The sequence below is a fragment of the Cyclopterus lumpus genome, chromosome 22 (genome assembly GCF_009769545.1).
Source record: "Cyclopterus lumpus isolate fCycLum1 chromosome 22, fCycLum1.pri, whole genome shotgun sequence".
Taxonomy (NCBI): domain Eukaryota; kingdom Metazoa; phylum Chordata; class Actinopteri; order Perciformes; family Cyclopteridae; genus Cyclopterus; species Cyclopterus lumpus.
Window position 1 is genome coordinate 18468056 of NC_046987.1, and position 24062 is coordinate 18492117.

The following is a 24062-nucleotide window of genomic DNA, read 5'->3' on the forward strand; positions in this document are numbered from 1 at the left end:
GCGCAGCTCTGCTCTCACCCCGTCAGTCACCGAGCAAATACCTCTCAGGGTCGACGGCAGAGGAGCTTTCCCATGCCCTCGTTCTGAATGGCAGGTAGACGGGAACAGAAATGGCCACAAACAGGTTTTTTTGTTTTCCCCACTGAAAGAAGGTCCAGAGAACCAAGATTAGTGGCTCATGATGATTGTTAAAGATGCAAAAATGGAAAAGAAAAAAGTGAATGAAAAAAAACTGCATTGTTGTCTTCTGGTGTGCAGCAATAAATGCAGATTCAAGGGGCAATCAGCCAGAGGTGCAGATTAAAAAAAAGAAAAGAAAAGAGGATGCATGTGAAACTCCAAAAGAAGATTAAGAGGGCAGACGGGGGGACGGACAAACCTTTTTGCAAGATTTAGTGCGCTAGACAAAATCTGATTGGGGGTTTGAAATATTAGCTGAAAACCCATATTCAGAGGGAGTGAACTATAGAAGAAAAAAAAGCAACACATTTCACAATTTGGAAATACGTATAATAATACATTACTGCAGAATGCGTTTAGCTCGTTTTGAAGCAGCGTCTGGGTTGTCCCCGTTCCATGGCGCATGTTTAATTCAGCAGTGCGGAGATCAAACAGAGAGCGATCCCCCTTTCAATTTCAGCTAAATTACTGGCATGGAGATCTTGTGTGTATTAAATCTCCTCTGCATGACGATTGTTCCCAATCCTATGAGCATGTTTAATTTAGTCGTGCTGAAAACATACATCAACCCCCCTTTTCAAATTCAATACAATCGACACCTGGAAAGACCATCTGTTTTCCTCAGTAGTAAAAGGCTCTGTGATTGGGTTTGCAGTGAAGCAGCCTGTAGATTGTTAGAATGTTTAATTCAGAGGTGCCAAAATCATTTCATCTGCCCTTCACCCCGGGTGCTTTGGGTAATTATCCTTGTGTGACCCCCAAAGACACGACTGCCTGCTTGTACCGTCTCCGGCTACATCATCAGTAGCCACATTGGTGTCCCATTAAATAGATTTCAAGCAGAGTAGGCTGTTGACTTTTTCCGGTCAGTATTTAAGCTTCACGGTGGAGACACCAGACTGCATCTTAAGCAGCACTAACACAGGTTGTTCAACAGATAGTTGAACTACACACACACTGCACGACCAAAGCCGTGATCTTGCTATGGGAATTACTGAGGTCTTACCAAGACAAAGGGGGCGGAAAGTTTCCGGTAAATTTCCGGAAAGTTTTGCAAAAGCATATAACAGGGAACTTAAATGTAGTTGAGAACAAGACTATGCACGCCTAGCTCAGCTGGACCCTGAATGCAGCTGGTTGGGAACATTGTCTGCCAGAAACATAAACGTAAACATAAAACGTTCTGTTGTTTTTTAACGTCTTTGTCATCAGTGTTGTCTGAACGTTTCAGCCCTATGCCTGGCAAGTGTGAGAGCGCCAAGTTGCATAGAGGCCAAGAGCGGTATTGCAGACAAATAGAGATTTCAATTATAGCTGGCAACATATTGAAAAAAAAATACTAGTTCATTTTTTGGAGCTGTGAACTTAGTTCAACATTTTGAGTTCATTTTAAAATGTGTGAACTATGAACTGAACTAGTTCATGTAGAAAGTGAACTTTCCCAACACTGTTTGTCATCACCTAGCATATTGATTACTTGGTAAACTGAAGCCATGTTCATTTTAATACCAAGTTTATTTGTATACAGTAGACTAACTTTTTACAGCAGTGAGAGTAGGACGTATGCATGTCCACACAAAAGTAGTACAACATCACCTCGATTATTCGCGGCTTTCGGGGTCCATCAACAAGCGCGAGTTGGGCAACTTATCACACTACAGCAGGGCTATTGAGGCCACACTACTGCATTTGAGCACAAGGACTACATCGACACTGGGGTAAATATATTATTAATAAATATAAAATGCAAGGATCGAAAAAATTGATAGCCATCCGGGCAAACCTAAGGCTCTTTGAGCCTGACACAGAGCCATCCTCAACAAGCTTGGATAGTGACACCGAAGATGACGAGGAGTCAGATGTTGAGGAAGTGGACAGTGAGGAGGACGTTGATGAGGTCCAGGAAGAAAGCATTTAGACCTGAAAGGATTCAGGGAAAAACACACACACAAAAAATGTTGCAACCCTGCTAGTCAGTCATTATCTCTTCCAATCTGAACAGTTGGCTCTCCTCCTCAGAGAACGGCATCTTAACACTGCGATGATGCTCTTCCAACATTAACAAGGCCCCGCTGACTGTTTGCACACGTCCCTTTTGACAACCGCAGACGGGGCTGGTGACAACATCTCCTCCTCCTCCTCTGCACTCTCAGATGTTCCCTCATTCCACGGACAGCTACCTCCATTGATGGCTGCTAACCACGGCTAGCCGAGCGTGCTCTGACATCATAAGAATTGCATGAGGATCTATACTGAACCTTTACGTTGGAAAATAGCTCCACGACCAGGAGGTATGTCGCTGTCTGTGTTTGACATCTCTCCTATGACTGATGCAGATTCGTGATCTGCTCACCGTAGTGCAGCTATTAAACCTCGACTTCGTGAGGCTCAAATGTTCCTCCCCGTAGAACATACACTGGCTAGCATCAAAAGGCTGAAATGTAATTTATTCTAATGAAATTACAGATATTTTCTTTTACACTTATGTTTAAAAAAAAAGAAAAGAAAAGCTTCCAAGTCAATAAGACTGACATCTTGATTAAACATGCATGTTCACTAGAATCAATCTCTTGCTCAATATCTGTCCCTTTCTTGAGGCCAGCAGCCTTAATCACATTTCAGGTGCCTCAAGTCACACCTGTACTCACTGAGACCGATGAGCACGAGATAACATTACAACTATTTGTTCATAAATGAAGCAGAATTTAGGGCGGAATTTGTCATTATACAAAAGGCCCCATTGCCTTTATTTGTATTGTGGTATCTCTTTTAAGTCATATATATATATATATATATATATATATATATATATATATCAAGGCACAAATGCCGTTATCATGGAATAAGATTACTGTGAAACTCTTTGACAGAAGAGGCTGCGCTGCATTTAGAAGATCCGAGTGGCCATGTTGTAAAAATATCATACAGACTTTAATAATGCAAAATGCTTAAATTGAATTAACTCAAGCATAAGCACTCCGAAATAAAGAATTAAATGATTAAATTCATGCATTGCTCTAAATGCAATTCAATTTAATTGATGCAATGAATGAGTCTCGGCCCCATTGACTAATAAACAAAACTAATGAAAAGTGCTCCAATTTGCAGGATCAATATCTTTGAAATAATAAAAAAGGATTAAAAAAGGACAAATAAAAGAATGCACCGTGGTCTAAGCTACCTTCAGACAGAGGAAGCCGCTGTGATTGGTTAATGCATTCAGATCCAATTCATCATTACATCACTCAGATCTCAGAGGAATGTGGAGCTGCGATGGCACACGGATCGTTTTCTTGATTGAAACTCTCTCAGTCCATCCCTTAATTCACTCTGACTCACTGTCTGGGTCCTTTGGTCTCCTTATTCACAACTCTTACATTTTAATTTGCGTTTTTGTCATCTCATTTTTGCCGCTTTTCCTCTGCTTTATTTGTCTTTGTCTCTCTGGTTAATGTCTTTCCTCCATTATTTCTTCAGTCCGCCTACCTACTTTAAATGATGCGTTTGGATACTGAATGTGGGTGATTCACTTACATGCACAACTTGTGGTTTAGTAAAAGCGTTTCTACTCCAGAGGCCATGACAATATGAGGAAGACAACCATAATTTAGCAAACAGAGATCATGTGATAATATTGATGGCTTTAGTGGTTATTATTTCACTTATTTTACTTCCGGATGAGGGCAGCAGATCAGGAAATATCTCTCTGCGTCTTAGGAAAAAAACAAAACAAAATGTACGCCGTCTAGATGATACATAACCAACTGATTTACAGAGTAAAACTAATAAACGTTGGTTTCAAATTTCCCTTCAGGTGATCTCTTTATTCAAGCAGCGGTTCAACAAATACGACAAAAAGAAAAACCTTTTGAGATTTGAGAACCAGCTAAAAAGTTCACAATTGATTAAAGAGGCTCATTTATTTTCAAAGTCGTGGGGGTTTATTCTGCTTCGGCTGCGTTTGCCAATGCAATTATGTGCACGGAGATCTAAAATGACCCCGGTGGGTGAGTCAGTTTGTGTACTTCTGAAATTGGCCATGCATGCCCCGCTCATACTGCTGTCGTACGCCACACAGAAATAGAACTGGCTCCCGTATTATTATTATTATTTCATAATATATTCAGTCTTGACATACGGTTCTGATGTGGCATGTCATATTCTGTAACACACTATAGCCCTGTCAATAGATTAATTGGATTCAAATTAGTCGGGAGTATTAATATATTTATAAGAAAACAACTATTGTTTTTATTTGTTTGACTGTGTCAACATTTAACTAATAAAACCCTAAAAAAGGAAGGTCACCTGCCAGTAAAAAGTCAAGGGGGAGATTTTTTATTGGCTCAGTCAATCCTGCAGATATAATACCTGTCAGACAGCTTCCTGTCACTCCTCACAGATATGACCAGAACACCGGCCTCCTCTTTTTAACGTTCCCTTTGTACAAACAGGTAGAACATTTATATAAAACCATCAGGTCTGCAGAGCTCGTTTATCAGACAACACATTTCCCATGAGCATAAATATATTAGTCATGGTTATCCATCGGTATTTTTATTGTTATTAAAAAAACATTTATTTCCTTTTCTTCCAGTCAAATCAACCATTTTATTTGACTTAAGCCGCTGAGGCTACGTGGAAAGGCCGGCTTATTATTGATTTGACTTAAGCCACTTAAGGGAGAGAAGCTATTTGCAATGTTCAGTTGTTATTGTTGGGAACATAGACATATGATATAGTGGTCAGAAACTCTAATGTACTCTGCTTTTTTTGTTTTCATTTTTTTTTCAGAGAAAAAGAAAAAAAAGACATCAAAGATATGGCAAACGGTCAAAAACAACTCCTTTCTCTGGGGCTCAGAATTAATTTCCACGGTTGTTCAAAATCTGGCAACCGTGTACGACACAGATGCCAGATTAGTCAGCGGAGCTGAAAATAACACTATTACACAGCGCACGCCGTCCACTGGGAATCATTAGCTCACACACTGAAGGCGAGTCCCATTTGTGGTCGTTCAGATGTTAATATCAAGGTTATAAAAAGGGTAACTGATTTCAGCTGACAGTGATCGTCTCAAAGGGAGCCCAGATTCTGAGTCACCGTGCTCGAGAACCCGTTTGAGTGTCGTTACAAATTGATGGACACAATGAGAGTCAATCCAAATCACGATGACAGGTGGATGAAGAGTGGACGAGAACTGTTTTCATTAGTGGAAATGGTCCACGCTCTCTGGCCTTGGGCACATTTTGGGGGGGTCGAAATTTGGATCTGGTCTGATGATCACAAAAAAAAGGAAAATATTTGGAACAACTGGGATTTCTACATTAGTTCCACTCGAGTGTTTTGAGGCATGCCGGTGGGTAGAAAAAAAAAGGGTTAATAAATGCCTTAATACAAGCATTACAAATACTGTATGTACCGACTATATTGTTGATTTGTTTTATCAAGTCAGTCGAGTAATACAGTTTCTTGAAGCAAATTTTTAAGAAAAAAGAAAAAAAAAAATGATATAAAAAGGTTCATGAAGGCTAAAATGCTCAGGGTTTGTTGAAACTTTAGAGGTGTTGATTCAGCTATACATCCAAATGACATTTATCTATCAGAGGTACCGACCGGCCTTTCACAGATAGATAAACATCAAACATAGGATTTTAACATGTGAAGCGTTATTGTACATATTTTTGTTTGCATTCAATATAAATACATAAACATTAAATGGATGTAACACAACGCTAACACCTCCCACAACAGACCTGATGAAACTGGTGTTATCCACATTAAGCCGCTGCAAGAAAGCATTTATAAATACCGTAAATCATACATAAGGTTAACTTTAAGTGCAGGGGGTTACTCCGTCTTTTCTGCGGATTAAAAGAACAAAACATTTATGGCAGGATAAAAAAAATTTATTACGTGATATCCAGGATGTAAAACTTATATGGGGATACGCCATCAATATGTCATTTCGGAGAGCTAATGAGATGATAGATGAACACGGTCACGTTTCTCATGTATACTTTATTGGCCACCCTGAAGGCAATTAAGTCATAATGTCTAATAGGCCTCAGAAGACACTGAGAATGATAGATACGGTGCATCAGATATGGACATAACCTTGACAATGATATTAAGGCAATCTGTATGGCACACACGACACACTTCAAAAGCTCCTAAAAAGACACTAATGAGTCCCCACTTGGAAAAACTGAGCCGTCAAACACCAATTTGTTCCCAACGATAGTCACAAACACCTAATAAAGGAATATTAATACTCTTAAGAAACATTTTGTGCAATACTATTTACCAGTAAACTCTTTAAATAACACAAATTATTATTTTTTTTAAAAAGGCAATATTTCTACTGTATAGCAAAACTCACTGTAGGAAGCTACAATAATGAAGGTCATTTACGCCACTGATTTACATCCAAGGATGAACCTGTATCATGTCATCCATGTAAAATGCATTGCACAATTTTTCTGAGAGAAACTTTAAAAAGCTGAGAGCTAAATGTCAGCGGCTCTGACCTCTCTTTCTCTCTCTCGCTCGTTTACTTCACGGTTATCGTTATGAAGTTGAAGATCGACATATAAAAGATCAAGTCATCCAAGTTTTAACTACAGGTGACGGAGTGATGAGGATCCAAAGTCAGCGGAATAATGCGTTCAGACAAATGGATGCCACACACACACACACACACACACACACACACACACACACACACACACACACACACACACACACACACACACACACACACACACACACACACACACACACACACACACACACACACACACACACACACACACACACACACACACACACACACACACACACACTTCCAGGAATCACTGCAAACTCATGTCATGCAATGAATGCATCCGTGAGCCACAAGCAATGTGGGAAAAACAACTGCTCGGCATGTATCCGTACAGAAAGCTTACTGGAGAGGCGTGCTGTCAAAATAAAAGGATAAAAAAAAATATATATATGTTTTTGTGTCTAATTAAAAAGTAACTTACTGTCTTTCAGATTTAATCTTGTAAATCTTCACCTCCAAACCACGCTACCATCCGCACAACCTTTACACTGAACTTAAAATGTAAATGCCAACAAAAAGCTTGGCATGTCACATAATAGCTATGTGACATTTAAGAAACGGTCTCCAAGATGTAAACTGTCTACTTGGATGATAGTCAAGCGGAGGTATGCAGCAGGCTGAAAATCAAGACCGTAATGAGTCAGATCTCCCGTCATGTCCAAATATATTATCTTAATATTCATTAGATGCGTGACTGGAGGCACGAACACTCTCACTGGTGAATCGCTCTAGACTAGAAACCCGCCAGACATTGGACCACACATCCTGCTGCGGTGGTACGTTAGCCTCCCTATGCCATTATTTTTTTTATTTTTTTTAGCTTGTCAGCACTAATCCCAGTGAAAGCCAAACGTAAGGCAGACCTGTAAGTGCAAAGGTGAGCCCTTGGCTACAGTCTGGACCACAGCTGTCATGTCAGGGTGGATGACGGCGGGAGCCCGCAGCCGAGTGGGCAGCGAGACGGGCCAAGGTTAGTCATGAATGCAATCGTAATGAGCCCCACATCAGTCTCTGCAGCTCTCTACTAACACTCACCCACTCCACCCACAGTCATTGAGCTAATGACTACCCAAAATGCAATGCAGTTAAACATTTTGAGAAAAAAAAAAAAAAAAAAATCAGTCTTAATTGTCGATTTGGTATTTTTGGCATTATGCTGTACGTGTGCAGACTATATCAAGCATCACTGACCTAAATAGCTGCACGATACCAAATTACTTTTCACGGGGCTTATTTAAATCCCTGTGCATAAATAAGAGGTTGGGGAGAGGTTAGCATGGATTTAAAATGATTTGTTGGTTTTGTTATCGTCCTTAAAAGATTTCCATTTTTGCTAATCTCGGATGAAGGTGTTTCCACAATAAACAAAAAAAACGGTTCACGCCGAGGTCTGTGGATTAACCCGTGTAACCTGCACATTGTTATTGGAAAGACACGCCGCTGTACGTTTCTCCAAACATATTATCGAGCTGATACCACAAATAAAGTTCTACACCTTTGATGTATTGGGATAGCAGATGTATTGAGTTTCACACACACTCAGCAGAGAGCTGATATCATGGGCGAGTGAACCGACCCACTTTTAATAAATGAATGGCACTTCAATATCTATTGATGATAGCATGATTTAACACAGTAAGACGCACACTGCGCATCGTTTCCTGATGCTACACTGCCATGGTGATGCACCTTGTGCACTAAGCACTGGAGCCTGAAACAAGACACTATATGCATAGGAAGACTGCAACGCCTCGTCCCCGGGTTCTATTTGACATTATCACATCACAGGACAAGGTCCTTCTCTCCATTACGTATTCTCTGTGACAGAACTGCCGACACATTTACTAATGGACACAATATTTCGGACCAAAATAGGCACGTAATCCAACCAGGAACGTGTGCCGAGAGTAGAGTGCAGATCTCTGCTAGGTGTGTCTGGGGGCATGTGGGTGGGCAAGCTGTGCAAGTACCTCAGCAGAGTGCTTCAGTACAAAAAAGGAGTAAAAGTATCCGCTTACTTGCATCTCTGACAGATTGAGAAGTAGTAGTACTCAGTTGAAGTACTTCAGTCCATTTATTTACTGTACATTAAACTGCAGCTCCCTATTTAACGCTTCACGTTCCTCTGAACAGACACTTTGTCCTGCTGTGTGTTTTGCTACGTTAGCCGTTAGCTCTATTTGCCAAACACACCGCAGGATCCCAGTGACGGTGCTTCTAGAGTAACGGCACTGAGAAGACGCGCTCCTTTGTGGTCATGATAGTTTTACGTCGGCACAGACGGTAACGGCCCAGAGTGAAGAAGACATAAAGTTCACCATATGTCACAACTGCAAGTCAAAAATAGGCCGTTGAGGAACAAGCTTAAAAAATTTGTAACATATAACTTCAGACACTTTGTATTGTTATTCCTTCCCATGCATGTGGCTCAGAGTGATGGCAGCGGCCGGCTCTTCTGCCGATGGCTCGGAGCTAAGCGGCAACAGATGTTGAGCTAAAGCTCTACTCAGTGAAAATTAGTATTGAATTGTTATGTTTCCTGCAAATAGAAACATAGATGACAAATAAAGTGAAAACAAATTATATTTAGAGCTAAATTGATTAAAGGATGGTTGCAATTATGCCATGCAATTACCATGCCAGTGCTGTACATGCACACATACACAGTGATTTATACCGATAAACCGTTCCTGCTTAAAAATACACATTTTAGGCCATACTGCCCATGTGGCTAAACACCTGGGAACATGGTTTGGCCCTTTACTATTTCAGCATGAATAATTAAAGTAGCGGTTGTTAAAGGCATTGTATTTCAATAAATTATTATCTAGAAAGTCCTTTTTAAAAACAGCAAATAATGCTCAAGCACAATCAATGTGGCATTACAATTGTGCACATACTATGACTTTTTCTATAAGAAAAAAACAATAATCAACCATTTGGATATTAAATCTTTGCAAAGGTATTCAGTTATCAGTTTTGGAAAATGCTTCTCATTCAATAAATAAAAATACTGTAGAATAACAGAGTACTTAAAGATGTATTGACTGGCAGAGTTCTTCCGGGGTCACGTAGACGAGCCGCCGTTTGCTTTAATCGGAGAGTTCTCTGGTGCAACCCGTGGGGGGGGGGGGGGGGGGGGGGAGAAGGGGCTCGGGTCAGAAGGCCGAGCAGAAGCCTGGCAGGCTGCAATACGCAGACTTGCAGCAAGGCATTGTCGAAGAGGTGGTGCGTAATGTGTGGAGACAGCAACATCACCGCTTGGGGGGGGAGACTCTCCGCATGTGCACTGTCAACAAGAGGCATCAAAAAGCGACAGTGGACTCAATGTGACCCATTTTGATCGTAAAAAAAAAAACATGTTTTAGCGGAAGCCTCTCAATGTGTGGCGGAGGAAATTCGTTACAGAAAATGTAAACTTCCATTTCTGTGAAAAGTATAAAACATTTGTTTAAAAAAAAAAAAAAAAAAGGGCAAACAAAAGACTTTTAGCCCACAAAAGCTAGAAAATCCCAGTTGAAGAGGCAACAGAAGTCCTTGATTCCTCTGCTAGCGTAAAGAGCACGCGATGTAGACGTAAACTGTATAATATCACCGTGTTGGCAGTGGGGGATTTATCATGTTTAATCCCACTTGTGGGTGCGAAGCAGCATGGGTAGATTCTACCATAATACATGTCACTTAACATTTCTCGAAGCCACTTGGCACACACGCCGGAGGATGTTTGTAACGTCCAAAGCCTGTATGGCTTCTTTTTTTTTTGGGCTTGGTTCGGGATTTTAATAATTAACCGTCAACGAAATATTACACATATAAAAGCTGAGCAAAAGTAACAGCTTTTTACTTTTAAATGTCAGCACTGTAGTGAGCCTGAGTTGTAGCTAATTTCAGGGCAAACGCCTTCACTTTAATCTGCAAGTGGCAAGAAAGAAAGGGGAACTTGACTATGGTCTTGAGTGGTAGCATTTATTCACAAATAATCTGTAGTCTACACACACACACACACGGCGGTGCTACGTTTCAGATCCATTTTTAGTAATGCAATATGTATCGTATTGTGAGGTGCGTGTCAATACATAGCCCTAATATTTAGCCAGTCATACCAACTGTAAGAAACAAATTCTCCATCAAGGCTAGGATTAGGAGACCTTACTTGAATGACTTCTTTGGAAGAACTTTTCATGTCAAAGCTTTCTGCGGGGAAGCTGACAAGCTCGCAAAGTAGAATGGATGTATGATTGCTCCTCACACTGTGTATAAGGTGTATGTATGTATGCCCGCTGTCCTCTGCACAGTAGGATTTACACTAGTAAAGGCTTCTGGAATATCACTTCTGTGAGTCCGTTATCAATGGGAGACCCAGCAGAGACACAATCCCCCCACCCTACAGATTCCACCACATCACTGCTCAACTAATACATTTAGGACGGAAAAATAGATTTAACGCCACATATACATATATACACATATACATATATATATATATATATATATATATATATATATATATATATATATATATATATATATATGAACTGAACTATGCAAGTGACCTTTTCAGCCTTCGATATTTTAATCTGGTACATAGCATTGACAGTTGGTAACCACAAGCCCACTGTACAGTGTCCCACTTTTAAGATTAAAGTCTAAGCATACCAACAGCAACAACCCTTTCACTAAGCCCTCCTAAACCAAGACTATCCAATGAATGGTCAATATGAGAACGTAAGGAAAATGAGAACAGCACTATGAAATCCACCAGCACCGCCACCATCCAACAGGCAACACAGAATAGAAGTATAACCACTACCACACTGGCTGGTTCTCCACAAAAACATGGAGGAAACCGACGAAAGCTTTTAGACCCCAAACTGTAGCAGCGTCCTGTACAGATATAAAAAGTGACAATTAATATTTCACAACGGGCATTACTTCTTATTCGGATATGCATAGCTTCACACAGTGCAACAATTGTGTTTGCCCCACAGCTCTCAGTTGATAACAAAACACCAAACCTACTCTCAAAGATCTATCACTTTCCCCTGAACCCCCGGTGTTCGCCTTGGGGATACGTCATAGTAGGCATTTTCCCAGGAGGCGCAGAAGGTTTTTTTTTTAAGAGGAACAGGCTTCCTCTCTCCGTGACCGAGGCAGGAAAAGCATGGCTATCCATTATTCAAAGAGATGCCACATGTATTCAGATAAGGTGTAAAAGATATGCAGAGTGGAAGCACTTGATGACTCTGATGAGAAGACGAGACAAAGACGATTCAAAGCTGGCTCCAAACCCTGAATGATGGTCCATTATGGCCAAAAGATAAAACATATCTTTTCACTTTCTCAATACAAGACACGTGTTTGACTGCCTACATTCTGTTCTTAGGTATATGGGACCTCTTTGCTTATGATAATGTGACAAAACTAGGATTACCCTTCTTATTTGATTAGTCAACTAATTGGTTGTTTTGGGTCGTTGATTAGTATTTTTCAAATGTTTTTTTTCATGCTGAATTACTTTATTTCCAAAAGAAACTTATGAACACAAGATATGAAATGCTGCTTTTGCATGATATTTTGCGGAAACACTCAGTTTTACAGTTAGGCTGATTTAAAATCATGAGAGTGCAAGTCAAGGACCGCTTTGCAGAAAACAAAAAGGCGGCTTCTACTTACTGCCTTTCCAACAGCGGAGAGCACAGCAGCCGTGTCCTCGGAGCGCCATTACAAGGACGGGAGACAAGCTGGATGCAAAATTTAGATAATGTATTTCAAGATTCATTTGCCACGAACAACTATGCAAGTGATTAGTAATCTAAATAATTTTGGTGTGCTTTCAACTATTTGCACAGCGCTGTTGAAAAGGTACAAACCGTTACCAAAATTCCCCCTTTTAAAATTTGGCAACACATAAAAGTAATGCATTTTTGATGAGGGGTAGCAGAGATGAGACAAAACACACAAGCAATGCGGTTGGAAAGTGTCACGTGGCACGTAAAAGCACTTTTCGGTAACACTCGTCTGAGCATTAACCTCAATTTAACTAGTTACTAAAGAGGTTCTCGGGTACCGCTGCCCCAGTTAAAAATATTCTTTGACATTTAGATATCCCAATTCACCAAGTCCCGCCTCTTGAACGCAGACTGGCCAATCATAGCGTAGCATTGGCAAGCACCGACCGGGGTCGAGATCTTCATGGTCAAACTTTGTACCTGTGCTATACATGTAATAGTCATACTTGTTACCCAGAGAGGTTGGAAGGGGAAATACGTTTCTCAAATGTTAAGACGATATATGTGAAGTGGATCAGTTGTTCCCCAACAGCAAAGTCAGGCAGTCCGTGTTTTCTGATACTTTCTGTCATAAGCATTAATGCACTCAGTCTAATGGTTATCACTTACATTTCCTACTTTGAGAATATTACTGTTGTTTTTTTTGCAGGCTCAGGTTTCTTACATAGGTCTATACAGAGAAGAGGGTTGGATAAAAGATGTGTAGTACAAAGTAATAACTGCTCTACTCAAATTTAAGAGACACCTAAGAAATAAATACAATATTTTTTTTAAAGTAGAAATACACACTAACGGCTAGAAAAAATATCTAAAGATTCTGAACACTTTCTAGCTAGACGTTGTAAAAAATTCAACATAAAAAAACAAAAAAAAAAAACTAGCCTAATCTTTAAAAAGCATTTCATTGACTTGCCAGTGACAATTATCTAGCAGCCACAACATTTCCTATATAGCTTTCACATAAACTTATAATAAACCAGTGAGACTAAAAGAAGGAGGCTGCTGTGAACCAAAAGAAAATTAAAACAAATGCACTGCAGATGCTTCATTTAACTTGGTTTTCTTGGAGTAAATACATAATGTATACAGACGGGGTGACATCAAGCACATTAGATAGATATATTTTAATGCAAATTGTTCACCAGGGATGCTTCTCAGTTTACAGTTTGTTGTGGTTGAATCTATGCAATAGTGTCAGTTGACTTGTCATATGAAATTCATAAGAGGGGGGAGGGTCGAAGCCACTGAGGAGAGAAGGAGTGGGTGGAAAGTGGGTCATAATCTTAAGATACAGTATTCGCAGTATGCACTGCAGGAGTGTGACCCTTGGCTTTTCTCCTATATAAACCATCAAAGCCTCCATGAAAAGATCAGGCACAATGCTGTGTTTACCATATGAAAGCTCACCAGCATGGGCAGACCAAGGTTGCACTGATCCGACCAATACCACACAGCTGGATGGAGGCCGAGGCACAAACCCCTGGACTGCAGACTGCCGGCGAAGGGAAGCAGCAGCAGACTGCGGGGAAGCTGACAAGCTCGCGAAGTAGAATGGATGTATGATTGCTCCTCACACTGTGTATAAGGTGTATGTATGTATGCCCGCTGTCCTCTGCACAGTAGGATTTACACTAGAAAAGGCTTCTGGAATATCACTTCTGTGAGTCCGTTATCAATGGGAGACCCAGCAGAGACACAATCCCCCCACCCTACAGATTCCACCACATCACTGCTCAACTAATACATTTAGGACGGAAAAATAGATTTAACGCCACATTTTCGTCAAAATACAAGCAGCAAATACAAGATATATATATATATATATATATATATATATCCCAGGATACTAAAGCACAGGCGGAGAGCACAGAAAAGATCAACCCTGACTTGGATGGATGGATGTCATGCCATGGCACATTGCACAAGATGAAACAGTGGCTTACATGCCAGTCTAATCCCACGGCCCTTCAGGGCCAAATCACTAATGGGGCCAAAACATCAAAAGAGATGGATTGGAAAGAGATTTTCTCTCAGCCACTGAACTCACAACACGGACGTTTCATATTGACCATATCAGAAACATTTGCACAACATGTTCAGTAGCGTGGGTATAAAGAAACGCTTCATAATAAACCTAATGTGTGTACTGAAAATGCATTTCAGTCATTACAGTTAATTTGTCCCCGGGGAGCAATTTGCAGAGGCACGCATTGTAGTACAGTACCATGACACAGCATAACATATAACATAGGTACAACTGCAAGGAGAAGCTGTACACAACATGACAATATCTTTTTGAAATGCAATAAACGTATAATGCAGTGTACGTGAATTTCTATTAAACCAGAAGTCACATGGACCCTTTCTCTTAATGTCTCCCCCTTGGACTGGTTTGGTAGTATTTACATAAAACATGTAACATTTATGCTCAATTATAACAATTAATTAAGTAGTGAAGAGAAAACCGTTGATGAAGCATGCTGACCTACTAAGATTGGTTCGTCATTAAAATTCTACACAGCGCTTCGGTGAGAAGATGCACTGGTTGTGTGTGTGCCTGCAAACAAAATATGAGAAGGACCAAATATTTTTGTACACCTGCAAAGCTTGTTGATATCTTACACTTTTCCTACTGTTGACACGACATCGGCAGTGGGGTAAAGTGTGAGATTTATTATGTGGTGACCGGGTTGGTCTTCCCATAGTTCGCTGGTCTCCACTGTAACTGCCAGGGCTCAAAAGCTGAGTCAGAAGGCGAAAACACGAGTCATGAAATCGAAGAAGAACGCTGCACGTAAAAATGTTCCGGCTCAATCTTCTTTAAAGAAAATCTGCGTGCCTGGGAGTGTTGTCCCACAGGTAATCTGAAAGGACGCTACAGTAGCTAACAAAACTACTTCTGCGGTATAGTTCAAGTACTAGAACCAGACAACCTGTGATGCGAAGTGGGCTCCCGGCAGCCCGACGGACGTGATTCAGAAGCGTTTGAGGTCACGGGACGTTAAGTACTTGGCTGAAGTGAAAGCCCACGTCCAAACACTACCGTGTCTAGTTTTTATTTTAATTTCTCATTCCTTTTCATTTTGAATTCTCTGTGCGCAACTTCTAATGTTTTGTGTGGCGGACATGGAACAAAGAGACACAGGTGAAGGAAAAGAGCTGTAAATTCACTAGATTTCAACTAAGAGTACATCCTTGAATTTGTTCATCAACACATCACATGCAAAGTCTCCGTCAGTGGTATTCTTCGGACTAATAAAACAGGGTAGGGCAGCTACTGATATTACGCAACACTCATCAGAGGAAGAACGCAAAGCGTTTGAATGGAAATCTCTTAATTACTAGGCAAAATCAATACTGCATTATACTGGGGAGACTTTCCTTCTGTCTTCCGATGGTTTTGGTCATGCAGAATGAACCGACGCCACATCCTTTCCGTAATGCCTTTGCTTAATGTATTAAAACAGGCCCGGTGGAAGCACTAATGTACCGAGTCATGTAAACAAACTACAAGCTGCAATCCATACATGACCTACAGTATATATTAAAAGGAATAACGGGCTAATAGATTGGATCTCTAATGATGAATTAAAAGAAATCCCTTTTTTGTCGCATAAAATGTGTTTTAATGTTTCAAACAAGTCATGAAGGATTACTGTAGTTGTCCTGAGGGCATTAATCTTTACAAAACCTTTAGTAAGTAGAAGCATTTGCTATCTTTAATTAATTAAATAATTAATTAAATGTTATACAAGTCCTCTCAGTAATATATACTTTTACCAACAAACTGAATAAAAGAAATTATTTTTGAATTACAATAGTGTAGATGAATTACTAAACAGTATATGAATGAATTGACTTGTATAAAATAAAAAGCTGTTTACTGTAACTAAACCCCTTAGGTCTGAAACCGATAAGAATTACATAAATCCTTTACAATGTACCAATCATGCATGAATAAATAAAAGAAACATAACTGCATTAGAGTAACGGTGCCTCTCTTTGAAAGAGAATCTAGCAACCAAAGTTCGTCTGCTTGACTGACTGAAAATACTTGCTAACCCTGCTGAAATGGCCCATCTTGCACATGCAGTAAAAATAGCCCGGGGGGCATGTTTAGTCCCTTGTCATGGCATGTGATCAAGGTCAACGTAGTGTGGCTCAAAGGACCTCCAAGAGCCTGGTGTTGACACAACACCGAAGGGTTAGGGCCAAGGAGACTCTTTATAAAACGCAAATCAATGGCAGATTGAAGGCAAAGCTGCTGCACGGAAGCATAAAAAAAGTCTCCAAAGCAGCTTTAAAAGACAAAAATAGGTGACGTCCACAAATGCATCAACAAAAAAAAGGACCACTTAAAGATGGAAGATTTGAGAACGGGAGCATTTTCATTGCCTCTCAACGGCTTCCAACATGTCGACTGCAAGCCGGCGGGGTTCACAGCTAACGATGCCAACCGTGCGGGCCGCAGTGCTGATGGACTTCACAGTGTTTACATGGAGGGCGAACTGGAGGCCGGGTGCTGTTCCGTGACAACGTTTGCCTGGTCAGAATGGTGTAATCGGCTGTGTACACGTCGCATGAGAGCGGTGCAGAGAGGCGGCTGCGAGCTGACCAGTGTGGCAAAAAAAAAAAAAAAGCATGCGCGGTTGGCCCCGGCGATGTCAGCAAAAAGCCCGGGTGACGCTCGGATGACAACACACACACGGAGGGAGAGCGACTTACACCTCTGCTCAGGGAGACTTTACTTCAGGAGATCTTTACACGGAAAATTGTTGTTTGCTGCTGTTGAATGTTTAGAACGCTGTGGTTAAGCAGTGCATGACATGTCAATGTAATAGAGTAAACAGAAGTTTATATCTTAACTCGTACAAACCAATCAAACTGACCACACCTTAAAAAAACACTCCTAATACCAGCAACAGCCTGAAGCTCCCAGCGCAGGTGCTCGCTCCAATACAGACGTAAATCAAACTTCCTCACTCAATTCAACTGCCTCTAGCGTGCGTTTGCCACAAAACAAAAGACTACCGCTCAGTGATTTATATTCAGAGAGCTCCACGTAGTTTCAAAGACCTGCTTAGCATTGTAATACAATAGCTGAAGCAGCAGAGAGGTAGCAGCTGTTTCAATAGCTAGGGGTGCTTAAGGGAAATGTGAATACAAAATACTTTACAAAAAAAAAAATAGAAACTGAAAAAGAAAACCCTCTGTACTTGAGCTAACGTATTGTTAAGTCCAAATTCAGGATGAAAGTGGTGCCGGACATAAGTGGGTGATGCACTCCTCTTGGTTCCTTTGGACAAAAGCCCCCCCAGATGCTCTTATGAATAATTTCCCCTTGAAGGCAACACAAGGCGAAAGGGCCATTTGAAATGAAAATGAACTAGGAGGGATAAACACAATACAATGAGCTTCTATCTACATCCGTCTTGAACCTCCAGCCCACCAAAACCAGACAACTCTAATCTTAAATTCATAAATATAGGTCAGTGATTTATGCTCTGTTTAACATAGCGGTTTACATTATACATAGCAAAGCATTCCCGATTTTAACATCGTGTCCATCTCTGCAGTCACTCGCCAGTGGGCTCAATATGTGCCGAGGAACAGACTACTGCACGAGTAACAAGCCGGACAGGAATTAATCGAATCTCAAACTATAAAGAGACAAGCATGTTCATGGCATGTTAAGCTTTTGAGTGCTCTATGCAATATGTTTCAACCCCCCCCCCCCCTCCCCTCAGCACCATCAACGCTATAATCCATCAATATCCCTGGAATGGTCCAGTGGTTTCCCTTAATCTATACTGGCATAACATGAATAAAGGCCATGAGTAGGCATTCCCTACAATAACACAACATGATCGGAAAGGACAGTTGCAAAAGGATAGTTCACACACTACCACGTGTGACATTTTATTTATATATATATATATATATATATATATATATATATATATATATATATATATATATATGAGGCACCAACTGATGTCAGTGGATGGGGTCAGTGGAACCCCATGTGATATTGCTCATGAGTTCACCGTGTTGTCCTTGAAATGTGGGAAGAAACTGAAACACCAAGAAAAAGAGAGATTGATGTAAGGACAGGAAAAACAACTCCACACAGAAAAGGTCTGTGTGACCTCAAACCCAGGAACTTGTTGCCGTGAGGCAACAATGCTAACGAACTGCTCACCCAAGCCTGGTTTTAAGAGTGATGTGCATGAAGCACTGAAGGAAACAGAAAAAAACAACAACAACTGATTGATTTTTAAAAATCACCCTTCTGTCATTTATTGACAGATGCTCCACAATGTTGCAGAAGTCCTTAAAGTAAAAGCAGCGCTGGTGTTTTAAAACCAACTTGGTTCAGTAAAAACAGTTCTATTCAGTCTCCTTTTCTTTTGTGACAAAAAAAAAAAGGTAGAGACAGCCGTCAGCTGCTGCAGAGCTCGAATTTGGCCAGGATCTTTTCAGACGGGCTTTTCTCCTGTCAAAAAGCGGCCTGCTGGTTTTTGCTTGTCCTCCAAGGGTCACAGGGTAATCTTCTGAGAGTTGCTCCCCAATCTGAGGAAGTTTTTCAGGCCCCCGCCTCTGCAATGAGGCCTTCGGTGGGATTTGAAGCCCGTTGTTAAGACGGCCATGAAAGGAATCCTTCCCAACGGGGTCTGTGTGCGTGATGGACAATTACATGTATGCTTTGCTTTCAAATGAAAAGGCTGATCATGTGATGCATGTCTAGAAAGCTTGTTAACGCACTCTTGGTGAAGTTAACAACTGAATACTAAGTAAGTAAATAAATATCTATATTATCTAAAGAAGAGAGGCTGCAGCATAGAAACATCCTATAACTGAATCTACTAATGTCAGGTATGGACACTTATCCTTTTGGTATTGAATTGTTTTTTCAGCCAATAAGAACAAAAAAATACAACGAATTGTATTGTGAATTATATCGCAATAACAGACAATATCCATTTGAAAATCTCAATATTGATATCATATTCTTATCATACCGTGCTGATATTTGGTCCAGCTCTGCACAAATTTAAGCAAAGAATTTTAAAGAAAGAAATTTAAGCAAAAAAATGTCTGGTAGAGCCAGACTTCGCCTGAAGCTGCGGTATGCTATTTATGGGGAGGAACTGGGCCGTGCTGGCCTACATACCTGCATTCTGAATTGACTAAATCTGATGAACCCCAAACTGCTGTCATCTCAAACGAGTCAACCAGTTTCACCTTTCAAGCGTTTTAAAATCAACTCTTCCTTGAAGAGCTGCTCCAAATTAAACTGATATCCACACAGTTAGCACATTTAATGATCATGCACGTCTCATTTGTACGGAGGGGGATCCACTGGGTAAAGTTTAATGAGCCAAAAAGGTTGGCCTACTTCTTACTGAAATGTAGCAGGACGGCATAATGCTCGAAACGTTAACCACACAGGTCTGGAGAACTAAAGTTAAACATAAATTATACACTAATGGCGGTCAATTGTAGAGGCTCCATCATTGTAACTAGCAGAGTGTATACATAGCTGCTATCATGTTCACGACTGTAAAATCTCAGCACTATAAAAAGTAACATTTCATAGGTTTTGCCCTGCAAATGAACTTAAAACCTCAGTATGACTCCAGAGCTGGGGGTGCTTTTATGTCAAAATAATTCAACACACTTCTCTTGATGAATCTAACTGTGCCAATATTTACTGTAACACCAAAAAAAAAAAAGAGGTTGGATGTGAATCACAAAGGGACTTTGCACTTAGTAGTTTACAGCCTCTGAATCTTTCATGAAGTAGCTGTGAAACTGGCCAGAACACCAGTATAGTGTTGGTACAGTGCAACTATTTTAAAAGCTAACGGCAAAACAGAGAGCTGAAATACACTTTTCCCAATTAGACCGCCTTTATTAGAATGAAATGAGAATGCGTCGGAATCTGTGCAATTTTACTATATGGGCACAAAAGACGGCACAGTAGGAAGGCATAATGTAAAAAGGGGCTCTGTAGCAAAGCAGATTCAATATCCTCAGCTCAAACAAATGGGAAAGCTCGCCGGACCGCATTCATTCATTGTTGATGAGTGGCATTGTAAAGTTTGAATCTGCTGAGGAAAGACAGAACCAAGACGAGGAGAAATGTGCATTAAAAAAGGAGGAGGTTCTCTCTCGGCTCGGCACCATTGCTGAGAATAAAAATAAAAAAAACGGTGAGCCTTAGATCTGAAAGTGTAAAGATTTCCCGGGGCCCAACAGTGCTGCTGAGCAGGAATTTATGTCAACAGACAAATACGTCTGGAACCGATTCACCAGTGTGCCTTGTGTTGTCTGGTCCGGTATTGTCAAATCTAGAATGTCTGTCAATCACGCCCTGCCTCAGTGACAGATTGTTGAAAATAAGCCAAAACGTGCAAACTCTTGTCTTGTCGTGTGGCTGGTCTCAGACGAGTCGCTCAGTGTTTTATGGACTGCATGGATTTGGTGGAGGCAAAAGAAGGAAACGTATCATCTGCAATGAACTAACTAACAGCCAGTGCGGTCCACACAGAACAGAGAAGATCCCCAGGAATAAAATGGACGTGCTGCCGGTAAACGTGACATCCGTCATAAAGTCAAACTGATCCATTGGCCCGACTGACCTCTGCCTACAGAAGTCGCTGTTGTTAGCCAACTGTAAAGCAAAAGGCTTATGTTTTGCTCCAAGCTGGGCCATTTTATTCACTCGCACACTAATCCAACGAGATTAGTGTCGCTACGCTAACAACCAACGGACGACCTGGTCCACCGGTCTTTGGGGTTTTCGTGGAAGTGGAAGCTCGACGGCTTCTTTCTCGACTCACTTTTGCATCAACTTAAAAAAAAACAATCAAAACGGCACTCTTGAGAAATCCACGAGTCGAAAGGCAGAGTTAGCGGGCTAATTACGCAGTGAAAAGTGGCCTCAATAGACCAGAATGCAAAGCAGCCTCTTGGCATCTCGTGTTTTGAGTAAAGAATGGAGGTCATTTATATTTATCTCTCTTGTTACTCATTATGCCATCACTACCATGCTCACCATGTAATCATCCAAAACCAGGGATCTGCTGAAAACTCCTTGATGCTATTGATTTAGAATTTTTTTTTATTTTATACGCTTATATTCTGTGTCACTGTGGACAGCATCTTTTGTAACTGTGAAACGTGCTATCGCCTTTAAGCAAAAGGTCTGAACCCAAAGTTCAAGTCCTTTCTCTGCTAAAGTTAAATTGTTTGCATTCTGGGAATTATATGTACCGATCGGACCGTCGCAATGCGGTAAATGTAATTAAACGTATCCAAGTCGTCTAACTTTTGCCTATAAATCAAAAAGCCACTCACTCAGCAAAAAAAAAAACACTGCAATTAAAAAACCCAAAATCGATTAGAGGCCCTCACATCTTTACATGAATGAGTTTAATTGTGATTAAATGCACTTGTGTGACAACGTTTTGATTAAGGAGGAAGTGAAATTGAACCGCACGACACTGAATCCTAGTAGATCTTTTGCCACAGAGACCAAAGCATCCTTGGAGCGATACGAAAGGACCATTGGACGTCAGCACCATCAAAGACATGTGTCGCCCTCTTCATCACAAACACAACAAAAGCAACTGTATTATATTCCAGGAGACGGCGCGTGAAGAGCCAGCATTTAACATAGTCTAATTGATTAAAACATGTTATATTTAAATTACCTACCTTATACGTGTACGGTGCTTCTCCCAGGTTGATTCCATCTTTTGCAAGCTTATCCCTTAACAGCACCTTGAGCTTCAGTTTGGGATAAGTCACAAAATCATTACAATCTGTGAATCTCGGGTTGTGGTTTCCGGGACAGGAGGCCTCGTGTAGTCCTGTGGTCCGTGACCTCAACGTCCTGAGGTCCTCTTCTCTGTTTGAGTGTAAAGAACGGTTGCAAGTGGAGGGATCCAGGGGCTCCAAGGTAAAATAGTAGCCAGGTGCTTTACTTTCGTCCTCATATTTTAGCTTGTGCACCGCTGTGAGCAGCCGGTGTCTGTGGTACTGGATTTGGACGCCTATGGCGTCGAGGTCTGGCTCCCCAATCTGTTTACAAACCTCTAAATCATCGTACCCGTTGTCGATGAAGGACTCCACGTACTGGGCCAGATGGAGCTTACACAGCCACTCCAGGACGAGGTTTGGACCTTGGCTCATCTTAATAAAAAACTGGTTTCGAGGAGGCCCGACTTAAGCGCACATCGTGCTCTCCAGTCACACCAGGTGGCGACCACCAGAGCAGGTGATTGAGTCCAAAAGTTCACTTCTCCAAATGAAACGCATCTATGAGTTGAGGCCACTGTGACTGCACAGCTGGAGCCAGCAGGGGAGCAGGCTGCATGTCAGAAGACCCTCAACATGTCCGACCCTGGCTCCCTGAAACCTGATGAACTTCTCTTGAGCGAAACCTCAGAAGCTCTTGACCTTTGACATCTCTCGGAGGCGTGTGGAAGTTAAGACGGCTCTTAGTCCTCAAGCTACAAGAGTCCGACGGACGACTTTAACCTCCTCGACCGGTGAAAAGAAGCACATCTTCACGGTGAGTTGAAGGACGTTTTGAGCTAAACTAAATAAATGTACTTTCCGTCGTCGACGGTTCTTTTAAAGTTAGCCGGTTGAGTGGGGGGGGGGGGAGGGGGGGGGGGGGAAATAAAAACCGGAGTTGACCCCACTCCCGTGAAGCCAAGGTGGCGTCTCCTCAGGCTGCGTCCATCCTCTTTGTCCCATTCACCGCGACGGTTTCACGGGGCAGCGAAGACGCGCTCTCTGGGGAAACCGTCAAAAAAAAAAAAAAAAAAAAAACCTCCGGAGCGAAAAAACAAACAAACTAACGGTTAAAACGGTTGACGCGACTCCCGTGAAAACCGCTCGTAGAAAATAACGCAGCCGTACTTTCAGAGGGCTCGTGCCCGGGACTCACGTTGTGCCCGTAGCCGTGCTCTCCGTGGACAACTTCGGGGTCCCTGCGCTCCAACCGCCGCTGCGCGAGGAAGATGCTGCTCTGCCTCGGCTTCAGTCGCTGCTGGAGTTTTTTTTTTTTTTTACCCTGTTGGACGACGGGAGTTCAGTGAGTATGACCGCCACCTGCAGGGGATTCTGGGAAATGTAGGACTCGTGAATACACTATAATTAGAATTAAAAAATATACATAAAATCAATACTTAAACCACGTATAAAAACGGTGCTTAATTCCTCAAACCCAAGATGCCATGATATTTGTTAGTAAGTAAAACATTTTACCCCCAAATTCAGTTTCAAAATACATTTTTGGGATTTTTTTTTTTTTTTTTAACTGTTGGATCTGTTCTATAATTCAAGGTTAAGATATACTTATACAAGTGTGACATACAGTAGTATTAGAAAAAAGTGGCCAAATATTGACAATAAATTAACAATGGAATGACTCCAATATTGTTTTTGTTAAAGCGTTTGATCTAACAATG

At 41.2% G+C, this 24062-nt stretch overlaps 1 protein-coding gene across 1 annotated transcript in view; it reads right to left on the reverse strand.

Moving 5' to 3' along the window:
* Window positions 1–23122, reverse strand: part of sash1b (SAM and SH3 domain containing 1b) — a 38821-nt gene extending 15699 nt beyond the window's left edge. Inside the window, exon 1 of the mRNA XM_034562634.1 lies at window positions 22300–23122. Coding sequence (XP_034418525.1) covers window positions 22300–22776 — 477 coding nt within the window. The 5' untranslated portion in view covers window positions 22777–23122. The remainder of the gene's footprint in view (window positions 1–22299) is intronic.
* Window positions 23123–24062: the final 940 nt, after the last annotated feature.